The 12,280-nt window shown below is 39.0% G+C and overlaps 1 protein-coding gene across 1 annotated transcript in view; it reads left to right on the top strand.

The window, feature by feature from the left end:
- Positions 1-12,280, top strand: part of pde6a (phosphodiesterase 6A, cGMP-specific, rod, alpha) — a 468,630-nt gene that overhangs the window by 410,587 nt on the left and 45,763 nt on the right. The window contains 6 exon segments of the mRNA XM_061724751.1: positions 2,218-2,370; positions 4,185-4,274; positions 6,481-6,621; positions 9,418-9,492; positions 10,574-10,638; positions 11,550-11,616. Of these exon segments, the coding sequence (XP_061580735.1) occupies positions 2,218-2,370; positions 4,185-4,274; positions 6,481-6,621; positions 9,418-9,492; positions 10,574-10,638; positions 11,550-11,616 (591 nt within the window).

Raw genomic sequence — 12,280 nt, 5'->3', positions numbered from 1 at the left:
GAGCAGTTATAATAACAAAGAAATCTAATCTGAAATGATGATGGATATTTGATAATTGTTCCACGACAGCTTCATTCAAACGTATACCAGTAAGACGTGTCTGTGCCAGCACAGCCGGGGGGAGTTGTTACGGCCTCATAAAAGCAACACATGACAGGAGTGTGGAGGAGCTGAAGGCCACGTTTAATCTGGATCCTCTGCAGACAGATGTGCAGCAGCCTCCTCTTATGCATGAAGACCAGTACTGGGGATGAGGGGGGATGGCATCCCCTCCTGAAATAAAAATGGTCCAAATCATCCCCCCTGTAAAACTGACATCCCTCCTTTCCATCCCTTATGTCATTTCATCAATGAATGTGGTTTTACTGCTATTTCAACATTTAGAGTCATCACCAGAAAAATAACACCAGAAAAATAACTTATTTGACCATTTTCACCTGTTTCAAGTAGATTTTCACTTGAAATAAGTAGAAAAATCTGCCAGTGGGACAAGATTTATCTTCTTATTACAAGCGAAAAAATCTTGTTCCACTGGCAGATTTTTCTACTTATTTCAAGTGAAATTCTACTTGAAACAGGTGAAAATTGTTGTTTTTTCCAGTGATGAGTCTTGTTTTAAGTGTAATGAGATTTTTTTACTAAATGAGACATTTTAACTAGAAATAAGACAAATATTCTTGTTAAGATTTTGAGTTTTTGCAGTGATCCATGTTACTTATCCTGTGAAGGACAGAGTCATATTGATAAGTTCAGAAAAGTGTTTTTTATTGTTGTGTTTTGTTGTATTTGATGTAAGCCCAGTGGATATTTAAAGCTTACAGAAGGCTGCATTTAACTGCTGCTATGTCATTCCTGCAGTATTTCTGCAGCTGTTTTGGTCACTGCTATTATTTGTAATATATTATATTATTTGTGATGATTCTTGTTTTAAGTGTAATGAGATTTTTTTTACTAAAATGAGACATTTTAACTAGAAATAAGACAAATATTCTTGGATATTGAGTTTTTGCAGTTATGAATCCCACATGAATTACTCCTATGTGGGATCAATAAAGTTCTTATTTTTGCCATCTGAGAAAATTAAATGTATTATATTTGGTGCCTAAACTGTTTCCCAAGTATATTAGTGCGTGTGTGAATGAATAAATGAGACGTAAAATGTAAATTTCTTTGTAGAAAAGGCGCTTTATGAAAAGTGAGTCACGTGAACACGTACATTACGAGACGTTTTTTTATTATATTTTACACCAGACGATACAATGTACAGCATTGTACAGTGATATAAACATCGTATATAAATATGGTCAGATAAAAATCACATTTCCGTTCCTGCTGTATGTTTAAACCATGGATGTAAACACGGTGGTTCAGTCAGCAGCGCCCCCTGCAGGTTTGGAGACTTCCGGTTGTAGTGACCGGTTATGAAGCGTTTTTCTTTTGAAGATGGTTTCTTGTTTTATATCGTTTTGTGCTTTGCATCGTTTCTCTATTTGCAGCGTTTGATGATGCTGCATTTGTCTGGCACTGCAATGTGCATCTGAACGCATCTTGAGTGATTAAATTTGACCGTCCCGCTCTTTATGCAAATGACCAAGCAAACCAGTGGTGGAAGTGAAAATAATGTGATCCCTTCATCATGTATCATCTGGAATAATCCTGGTTGAATCCTGAGTTTTATATAGATTTTTCAAAACTAATGTGAAAACCATTTGCTTATGCAACCAGTTGGTGCTGCACTTCAATGTTGAACCTCTCACTTTCTGCTTGCATCATTTCCACCCATCACCACGCGTTTGCATCAGGACGGTTCCCTTTTAGGAAAAAAAACCCCCAACAAACTCCACATAAAAGCAGTTCTTTGAACTCCAATTGGCAGTAGCTTCTATTGTGTGGACACAAATAAAAATAGAGCAACTTTCTTCAATAGTTAAGAACTTTAAAAAGGTTCCTGGGGTCAGAAATCTTCCAATCTTACCCCAATCCTATCCCCGTGAAGACATGGCTGTTAATGACTGTTAGACAATCCCTCCAGGGGAAAATACTCGATGGTCCCAGCTGTTGAGGTAGAGAAATGGTTGGTAGGCACCAGAGAAAACTTTGACCTTTAGGCGTTTATGGATAAGACAAAGATGTTCACGAGGCCGAGTCTGGATGCTTCGTCGACTGACTCCTGTATTCCTGGCCATGAATTCACTGTTTGCTTCTTCGTATTTCCAGAACGAACATTTCAGTGACTTTGTGGATGAGCTGACGGAGTATAAGACCAAGAACGTCCTGGCCATCCCCATCATGAACGGCAAAGACATGGTGGCCGTGTTGATGGCGCTCAATAAGGTGGACGCGCCAAGCTTCACGAAGCAAGACGAAGAGGTAGGTGGATCCATTTCTGATGTGACTCTTTGGGCCAGTCCCAATCCCCCCTAGTCCTACTTTTCAGTCCTACCCCTAAATTCTGCGCGTTCCCGTGAGGGTAGTGGTGTCCCAATTCCTCTTTGCATGTAGGGATAGTGGACATAACGAGGGCTAGTGGGCATAACGAGGGCTAGTGGACATAACGAGGGCTAGTGGACATAACGAGGGCTAGTGGACATAACGAGGGCTAGTGGACATAACGAGGGCTAGTGGACATAACGAGGGCTAGTGGACATAACGAGGGCTAGTGGACATAACGAGGGCTAGTGGACATAACGAGTGCTAGTGGACATAACGAGGGCTAGTGGACACAACGAGGGCTAGTGGACATAACGAGGGCTAGTGGACATAACGAGGGCTAGTGTGTATGAATCTAACCCTTCACAGTGAGGGATTTCAAATACTGACTCACCGACCGAGGGCTAGAGAAAATTACCCAGAATGCTTTACGTCATCATTTGCAGACTGAATCAAACAAAAAACATGGCGGACATTTCTCATTTTTAGTGAATAAAATCAATATTTTTAGTTAGTTTCTGCATAAAAATGCGTTTTGATTACATTTCTAGCAAGAAATATACAGGACTGTCTCAGAAAATTTGAATATTGTGATTTTCTGTAATGCAATTAGAAAAACAAAAATGTCATACATTCTGGATTCATTACAAATCAACTGAAATATTGCAAGCCTTTTATTATTTTAATATTGCTGATCATGGCTTACAGCTTAAGAAAACTCAAATATCCTATCTCAAAAAATTAGAATATTCTGGGAATCTTAATCTTAAACTGTAAACCATAATCAGCAATATTAAAATAATAAAAGGCTTGCAATATTTCAGTTGATTTGTAATGAATGTATGACATTTTTGTTTTTTTAAATTGCATTACAGAAAATAAAGAACTTTATCACAATGTTCTAATTTTCTGAGACAGTCCCGTATATTTTACTTTCATAATATTCACTCAGTGAATGTACATAATCTCTCGCTTGCTCGTTGTTGTGTTGTATCTTCAGATCTCGCCAGAATAAAGGCTGATTTATGGTTCCGCGTTACACCAACGCAGAGTCTACGGCGTAGGTTATGCGCGCCGTACGGTGCACGTCGTCGCGTAACCTACGCCATTGATTTAACGCGGAACCATAAATCAGCTCCCGGGCCTCTTCTCATCCTGAAACCGTCGGAGCAAATTTCTTAACAGGCGTTATTTGGGCTGATTTATGGTTCCGCGTTACACCAACACAGAGCCTACAGCGTAGGATACGCGGTGACGCGCGGCGTACGCCGTAACCTACGCCGTAGGCTCTGCGTCGATTTAACGCGGAACCATAAATCGCCGGCGGCTTTTCTCATCCCGAAAACATCGGCGCAAATTTCTTAACAGGCGTTATTTGGATAAACTGAGCCCAGGTTGGGGATCTTAACGGTTACTTTTACGCCTGAAAAAATATTAAAACGCAATAAAGTGGCATATTAACAGCGCTACAGCTGAAATTAAAACAGCTTTTATCTCTGGGCTTCCTGATATGGTGTGACGTATGTGCAAACGTAACTACGCAGTCGCTTACGTACCCGAACGTAAACCACGCAGTGACGTAGCAAGTGGTGTCCCAATCCCTAGGGAACATTACAAGGACCCTACTCATTTTTAGGGCTAGTGGTAGAAAGTAGGGGGTGTATTGGGATTGGCCTTTTAACTTGTCAAAAGAGTAAAACACGCACAAAAAAAAGATACAAAATGATTTGAAGGATTGTTCTGTTTCCCTTCAGGTTCTAAACAAATATCTGAACTTTGCCAACCTGGTGCTGAGGGTTTTCCACCTGAGCTACCTGCACAACTGTGAGACCAGGAAAGGACAGGTGAGAGCACATTAAACACGCACTTGCTACCTGGAAGGAAATCTGCTAAACCTGCTTCTCAATGTTTGTTTTCCTTTTTGTTTTGTTTTAGGCCCTATTTTCTTTTTGAGGTTCACACCTTTTCATATTTAGGTCGTATCCACGGCGAGGCGTTGTTTTGTTATCCGTATGGAAGCAGTTTCAGTCCTTTTTGTTTCTAATCCCTCTCAAAGCGTTGGGAGCTTAGCAGCACGCACGATGGAAAGGTGATATGGGTGTGCGCGACAAAAAACAAAAAAAAGAACAGAAACTAATCAAAGAAAGAAGTTTTAGATCCTTTATTTTATAGATATTGGCTAACTTGACACAATCAGAATCAGAATCATCTTTATTGGCCAGGTTCGAACATTGTCCAACAAGCAAAACGCACCACTGCAGAAACAAGAAGGGAGGCAGCCAGGTTTGCCACCCGTCCCTTGAAATACTGAATTGTTATGTAATTGGGAATTAAAAGTCGCGTTCTGTATTGAACCAATACGGAACGCAGTTTATTCTGTATTTCCCATGCACGTCTGTCACACACATGAGCAACGAACTAACAATAATGAAAAAAATAAAGGACAGGATACATTAAAGACAGCAACATATGTTGGTTCACTCTCTGTTATTTATTTATGTCATAATCTACAGGTGAAGGTTGGAAAATGTGAATATATTGCAAAACTTCATTCGTAGTAAATTCAACTAAAGGTGAAACAAATGTACTTTTTCCCACTACATTCAAAGTGAGATATTTCAAGCCTTTATTTGTTATAATTTTGTTGATTATGGCTCACAGTTTATGAAAACCCCAAATCAAAAATCTCAAAAAATTTAAATTGTTTTATGAAATCAATAAACAATTTGATCATCAAAATTGTAACAAATAAAGGCTTAGAATATCCTGCTTTGCATGTAATGAGACTATGTAATATATTAGTTTCACCTGAAATAAACCATGGCGCAAATAAACTTTGCGCCATGGAGAGTCTGGATGGAAAGCAGGATATAGTCGCAAGCGCAAAATGAAATTTGACGAGTTGGAGTTATAGAGATATTAGTGGAAGAGGCCAATTGTTGTGCCGTATTCAGCACCCCTGCCGTGAAAAGCACCCCCTCGTATATTCAATGATAAGTAGACCAAGAAAAAAAACCACACACTGACACTTCAATATATTTATATATACACACTCACACAAACACATACTTAGGAGTTTATATTATATATATTGACAAATATTATGGAAGACAACACAGTAAGCAGGCTATTAATTAATGACATCAATAACCATTTACCCGATTTTTTTTTTTTACCCGAATCCATGAGCGCATTTAAACATGAATCATTAACACAAAACTGGACGCTAAACAGAACATGAACAGAACACGGAATGAGAATATCATTTTTGTCAGACGAGGGGGTGCTTTCCACGGCAGGGGTGCTGAATACGGCACAACACCGGGGTATGACAACTGCAGAACAAGTATAGGCGCACAATGAGAAACACTTTTTTCTCCATGAAAACACGTGATTTATTTATTATCACAAATAAAAAAATGAATGTGCCTCCTGTGGCAACCTTTTGCTGAATAATACTCGATTTAACATTCAGATAAAATATTTCTCCTTTTGCATGTGGAGATTTGCACCTTCCTTTCGAACGTATTAAATACAGACGCAATCACAATCCACGCAAAAACTTTCAGGCTTGGTAAATCTCATTGCGTGTGGTAAATGGACCAATTTGCATCTTTCCCTCCCAGTATTTAGCGATTTCTGGCGGGTACGCCCCATATTGATTATTCATCAGGGCAAAAGTACTAAATGAATTGCGTGTGCTATTTTGCGCATTTGAGAGACGCAGTCCTCTTTGCACGCTGTTAGTAGATCAGCTGGCACTTTGGTTTGCGGGTGCTGTCAAGTTTGCACACGTTTTTACGCACGCAAAACTTTAGTAAATCGGGCCCTTAATTTTTTCATATAGAATAAATACATTTCTATGCAGTTTAGAAGTTTTGGGGATGAAATCAGGTGTTCCTTATTTCTATTTCTGAAAGGTGGCAACCCTAGAGGCAGCAATGAGGAAAAGAGAGAGACTGTTTGGTTCAGGTTCAGGAACCAAACGTGACTCGTAGAAGCGATGAAGGAGTTGAGTTTTCCTCTGAAATCCTGTGTTTGGTTGTCCAGGTGCTGCTGTGGTCGGCCAGCAAGGTGTTTGAGGAGCTGACGGACATCGAGAGGCAGTTCCACAAGGCTCTGTACACCGTCAGAGCTTTCCTCAACTGTGACCGCTACTCCGTGGTTCTGCTGGACATGACCAAGACCAAGGTGGGTTTCTGTCGTTAGTGGGACGTAGACGGAGAACGGCCAAGGGAATCAGCTGGAACAGGGGTCGGCAACCCGCGGCTCTAGAGCCGCATGCTCCTAGTGGCTCCTGGAGCTTTTTCAAAAATGTTCTTTTTTCCTTTTTTTCCCTTTTTTTCTTATTTTTTCCCTCTTTCTTTTCCTTTTTTTCTTCTTTTTCTCTTTTTTTCTTTCCTTTTTCCTTTTTCCTTTCCTTTTTAATCTCGACATTTTGACTTTTTTCTGGAAATTTTGACTTTTATTCTCGGCATTTCGACATTTTTCTCGACATTTCAACTTTTTTTCTTCTTTTTTTTCCCTCTTTCTTTTTCTTTTTTCTTCTTTTTTCTTTTTTCCTCTTTTTTTCTTCCTTTTTCCTTTCCTTTTTAATCTCGACATTTCGACTTTTTTCTCGACATTTCGACTTTTTCCTCAATATTTAGACTTTTTTCTCGACATTTCTCCTTTCGCCATTTGTCTTCATTCTAAGGCTGATACAAGACTTAATTTTTTGCGGCTCCAGACATATTTGTTTTTTGTGTTTTTGGTCCAATATGGCTCTAAAACATTTTGGGTTGCCAACCCCTGATCTAGAAACACTGTGATCCTTGTGTGTCGGTTCAAAGAACAAACTTCCAGGAAAAAGAATACATTAAAACCTGCAGCTCCTGGAGTGGTTATGTGATACTTCGTTAGCTTCTCCATTTGCTAAAACAATGTTTTCAAGGGAGATTACCTTGGAAAATGTTATTTAAAAAATTTATGCATTGTTATGAGCAAGGCTACTTTCGGTTCTTATGTGACCCTTAAAAAACAAAAATGGACACTTTTGCCCATTAGAAATAAGACAAATATTCTTGTTAAGATTGTGAGTTTTTGCAGTGATCCATGTTACTTATCCTGTGAAGGACAGAGTCATATTGATAAGTTCAGAAAAGTGTTTTTTATTGTTGTGTTTTGATGTATTTGATGTAAGTCCAGTGGATATTTAAAGCTTACAGAAGGCTGCATTTAACTGCTGCTATGTCATTCCTGCAGTATTTCTGCAGCTGTTTTGGTCACTGCTATTATTTGTAATATATTATATTATTTGTAATCAGCACAAATTATCTGTCCCCATATGATCAAATCCACCATCCCCCCTGATTGTTTTTTACAACTCGAGTACTGGGTGTGCCTCTTTCCTAAATAAGTATTACTCCTTAATACCCAACACTTCTGAGGTACTACAAATGGAGCAGGATGTGAAGTTGGGTGGAGATGGAGGTGGAAGAGGCTAGATCAGGGGTCGGCAACCCGCGGCTCCTTAGCGCCGCCCTAGTGGTTCCTGGAGCTTTTTCAAAAATGTCTGACCTTTTTTTTTCCTTTTTTCTTCTTTTTTTTCCTTTTCTCAACTTTTCGATTTTTTCTCGACATTTCGACTTTTTTGTCGATATTTCGACTATTTTCTCGAAATTTTGACTTTTTTCTCAACATTTCGACTTTTTTCTCAACATTTTTACTTTTTTCACGAAATTTTGACTAATTCCTCGACATTTCAACCTTTTTCTCGACATTTTTACTTTTTTCTCGAAATTTTGACTTTTTTCTCGAAATTTCAACTTTTTTCTCGAGTGCATAATGAAAAAAAAATCTTCCCCCAGTTCTAACTAATATAGAAACATGCAGCATGTGTTGTCTTCATTCTGAGGCTGATACAAGACTTTTAATTTTTTGCGGATCCAGACATATTTGTTTTTTGTGTTTTTGGTCCAATATGGCTCTAAAACATTTTAGGTTGCCGACCCCTGATCTAGAATCATTCTGCTCTGATCACACTGATGACATTATCTGACCTGGTCACCGAGTTGGTTCTCTCTTCAGGCGGCCACACAAATACTCTCATGTGCAGAAAAAAATGGTGTGTTTTTTCAAAGGAACCCTTTAAACATTAGCGTTTCTACAAATGTCTGTCTTCAGGGATCAATCCACCCAAGTAAAGCTCTAATCCAGGGAGCCAAGTGACTCAAACTGAAGCATAAAAGCAGCAACAAACACACAATAGTGGTTCATTTTGGTCCTAAATAGGCTTTTTAAAATACCAAAGCAACTCTGCTCAGTTTCATAAAAGCTGGAATATATTGAGTATGAGTGTTAAAGAAAGAAGAACCACTTAAACTAAATGTATTTAACATTTACACAGCGTCATTCTGCATCGTTCTCCTCCCCTCTCATCCACTTTTCATCTTTCTCCTTATCTTTTTAGAGATATTTACAGAGACTGCTTTGAAGTTTATTTGTTGAATTTGCTCACTTTTGTCGCCGCGCGTGCCGATTAAGGAACACTTAAAACCTCCCTCTGATCAGTTTCCCCGTGTTCTTGCGTGAACGCAGTCATGAATACTACTTATCTGCAGCGCCTGGCAGCTAATTACAAGCAGCTGTCGCTACGTTCCAACACCTGCTATCTGGGAACGAGCACATGTCGTCTGGCTGCACACGCCGCGCTGCACACGCCGCGCCGCCATGACTTTCACAAAGAAAGCAAAGTAAAAAGTAGAAGAAGTTCCACATTAAGCTCTTGTTTTGGAAACTATGCATTTTCTGAACACAGAAAAGAAACTAAAGTACAATGATATTGCTCGGTTTTGCTGGTATTGGCATTTTCGTGCTGAATGGAGCCTTTGGATGTGACCGATATGGAATGTAAATGATGTAAATAATGTGAAAAGAAGCAGCAGAATCAGCTGTTTTCTTCCTCTCTGAATCATCTGTTTTATCTTTTTCCCCTGGGGTTTGTAGGAGTTCTTTGACTTGTGGCCGGTTCTGATGGGAGAAGTTCCACCGTATGACGGACCCAAGACTCCGGACGGAAGAGTGAGTTTTACAGATAATTATTGTTCCTCGTAGGCCTGAACGCAGTTCAATCCTGGTGGAGACTGTTCTTAATACATGTACTGTCTTCGGGTCAAAATCACCTAATTCTCCTTCCTTCCTTCCTTCCTTCCTTCCTTCCTTCCTTCCTTCCTTCCTTCCTTCCTTCCTTCCTTCCTTCCTTCCTTCCTTCCTTCCTTCCTTCCTTCCTTCCTTCCTTCCTTCCTTCCTTCCTTCCTTCCTTCCTTCCTTCTTTCTCCCTTCCTTCCCCCTTCCTTCCTTCCTTCCTTCCTTCCTTCCTTCCTTCCTTCCTTCCTTCCTTCCTTCCTTCCTTCCTTCCTTCCTTCCTTCCTTCCTTCCTTCCTTCCTTCCTTCCTTCCTTCCTTCCTTCCTTCCCTCCTTCCTACCTTCCTTCCTTCCTTCCTTCCTTCCTTCCTTCCTTCCCTCCTTCCTTCCTTCCTTCCTTCCTTCCTTCCTTCCTTCTTTTCTCCCTTCCTTCCTTCCTTCCTTCCTTCCTTCCTTCCTTCCTTCCTTCCTTCCTTCCTTCCTTCCTTCCTTCCTTCCTTCCTTCCTTCCTTCCTTCCTTCCTTCCTTCCTTCTTCCCTTCCTTCCTTCTTTCTTCCCTTCCTTCCTTCCTTCCTTCCTTCCTTCCTTCCTTCCTTCCTTCCTTCCTTCCTTCCTTCCTTCCTTCCTTCTTTCCTCCCTTCTTTTCTTCCTCCTTCCTTCCTTCCTTCCTTCCTTCTTCTTTTCCTCCTTCCTTGACCCTAAGACAGCACAAGGGTTAATAAATGTACTACTAATAATAAAGCTAGCCATTATACATGCTAATGTTAAATCATCTTTCCAAATCGATTAAAAATACTTTGATGTCCCGACTGTGAATTAAAACCTTAAACTGGACTCCTAAAGATCAGAGCATTTTCTAACACTGTTGGACCTAAAAATAAGCTCTGAGTTAGGCTAGAGTTTAGAAATTGAACTTATAAAATGAGATTCCTTCATGAAGATACTGTAGCTTTGCTCTGTTAGATGTAAGGGAAAAAAAATCTGAATGTTGTTAACAAAAGTCTTCTGTCTTCTGCAGGAAGTTATTTTCTACAAACTGATTGACTACATCCTCCACGGCAAAGAGGACATTAAAGTTATACCGTGAGTTGATCATAAAGCTTTCTCAGAAGAGCCTGTAAGAGGAAAATATACCTGTATGACAAGAATGTCTGTGATTCTGGCGGCGCAGACGGAAAAAGGAAGTGGATTTATACACGATACAGTCAGACATGTAGTGTGTATGAATACTATTGTATGTAGTTATAACTGGTCTGGTGGTTATTGCTGGTACAGTATGTAGTGTGTGACCATAAAAATAACGAAGGCCACGTTTACACATAGCCGGGTATTTAAAAAAAAACCGGATATTTTCCCCTCTACGTTTAGAAAAATACCATCATTTACACAAACCTGCATAAATACGCTGTTAAGGTGCTATGAGACATTACATGGAACTCAAAGTCTGCAATTTAACCCAATAGTCAATGTGGTGTTTCAAATCCAGCGTATATAAGAATGTTATATACGCTGAACTGAATATATAACATATATATTAAATTATTTGTCAAGTATTACATTATCAGTTTTGTAAAAAAAAAAAAAAAGACCCACCTGAAAATGTAATAAATTCCCAATAATGTAATAAGGTATTACATTATCGGTAAAAATGTTATTACAATATCAGTCAGGCTATTTTATTACATTATTGGGGAAGTTATTACATTATTAGATTTTATTACATTTTCTATTGAGTTAAGTGCAAATTTTATTACATTTTCAGGCGTTATTACATTTTCAGGAAATTATTGCATTATAGGAAATTATTACATTATAGGAAATGATTACATTATAGGGTGCTACAAGGCTTTTATGATGTCTTCGTACAGGTGCGTTGAGAAAATGTGTGAATGCATGCAGCTCTTGTTATACGCTTTAAGAGTGGTTGATAGTGGTAGCTAAGGGAACTCAGTTTTGTTTTCAACCATCAGTTTGTTTTCTCTCTCCGTCCCCAGGAGTCCTCCGGACGACCACTGGTCCCTGATCAGCGGTCTGCCCACCTACGTGGCAGAAACTGGCCTGGTAGGCAACGCTTTTTCTTTCATTCTCATATGAAATCAAGTTTGTCATATGTTTTTTCTTTCACTAGCGTCTTTAGTTTGATTTTTACGAGCATCTCACTGGATGGTATTCTTTTATAATTTATGTGCAAAAAGAAAATTCCAGTTCCACTTTTCAAACCCAAAAATCGTACCTTAAATTTAAAACTTGTCAACGATTTGCCCAAATAATTTTGTGTTTGGTTAGTACAAATATTTTTTGCACCCACTTTATTCAGGGCCTTTTTTGCTGTTCCTCACTGTTTACTGACTTCATAGATGCGTGGGCTCGCAGTCTGACTGGATTGTCTAGTGTGAATGCTTGGAGGATTACAATATCAAAATTGGGACTGTTGTTATCTGTGTGGCCTCCAATGCTTTCAAAACGTGTTATAATCTTAGAATCGTGTCGTCTGCATCCAGCCTTAAAGGTATAGTCCGTGATGTTGGAGAGCTAGCTTTCATGTTTATTTATTGTTATTTATATTTTGTCATATTTGAATAAAAAATAGAAAACGATAAATGCCTTTCCTTTACTATTTCAGCATAAACAAGCTATTACATTTCTCACCTTCTTACATGCTAAATGAATAATGACAACGAATGTGGTAAAACACTTTGTTTTATTTAACAAAATAGAAAAATCA

This window comes from Cololabis saira, chromosome 7 (genome assembly GCF_033807715.1).
Source record: "Cololabis saira isolate AMF1-May2022 chromosome 7, fColSai1.1, whole genome shotgun sequence".
NCBI classification, from domain to species: Eukaryota; Metazoa; Chordata; class Actinopteri; order Beloniformes; family Belonidae; genus Cololabis; species Cololabis saira.
Note: the sequence above shows the minus strand (reverse complement) of the source record. Positions and strands in the feature narration are given on the sequence as shown.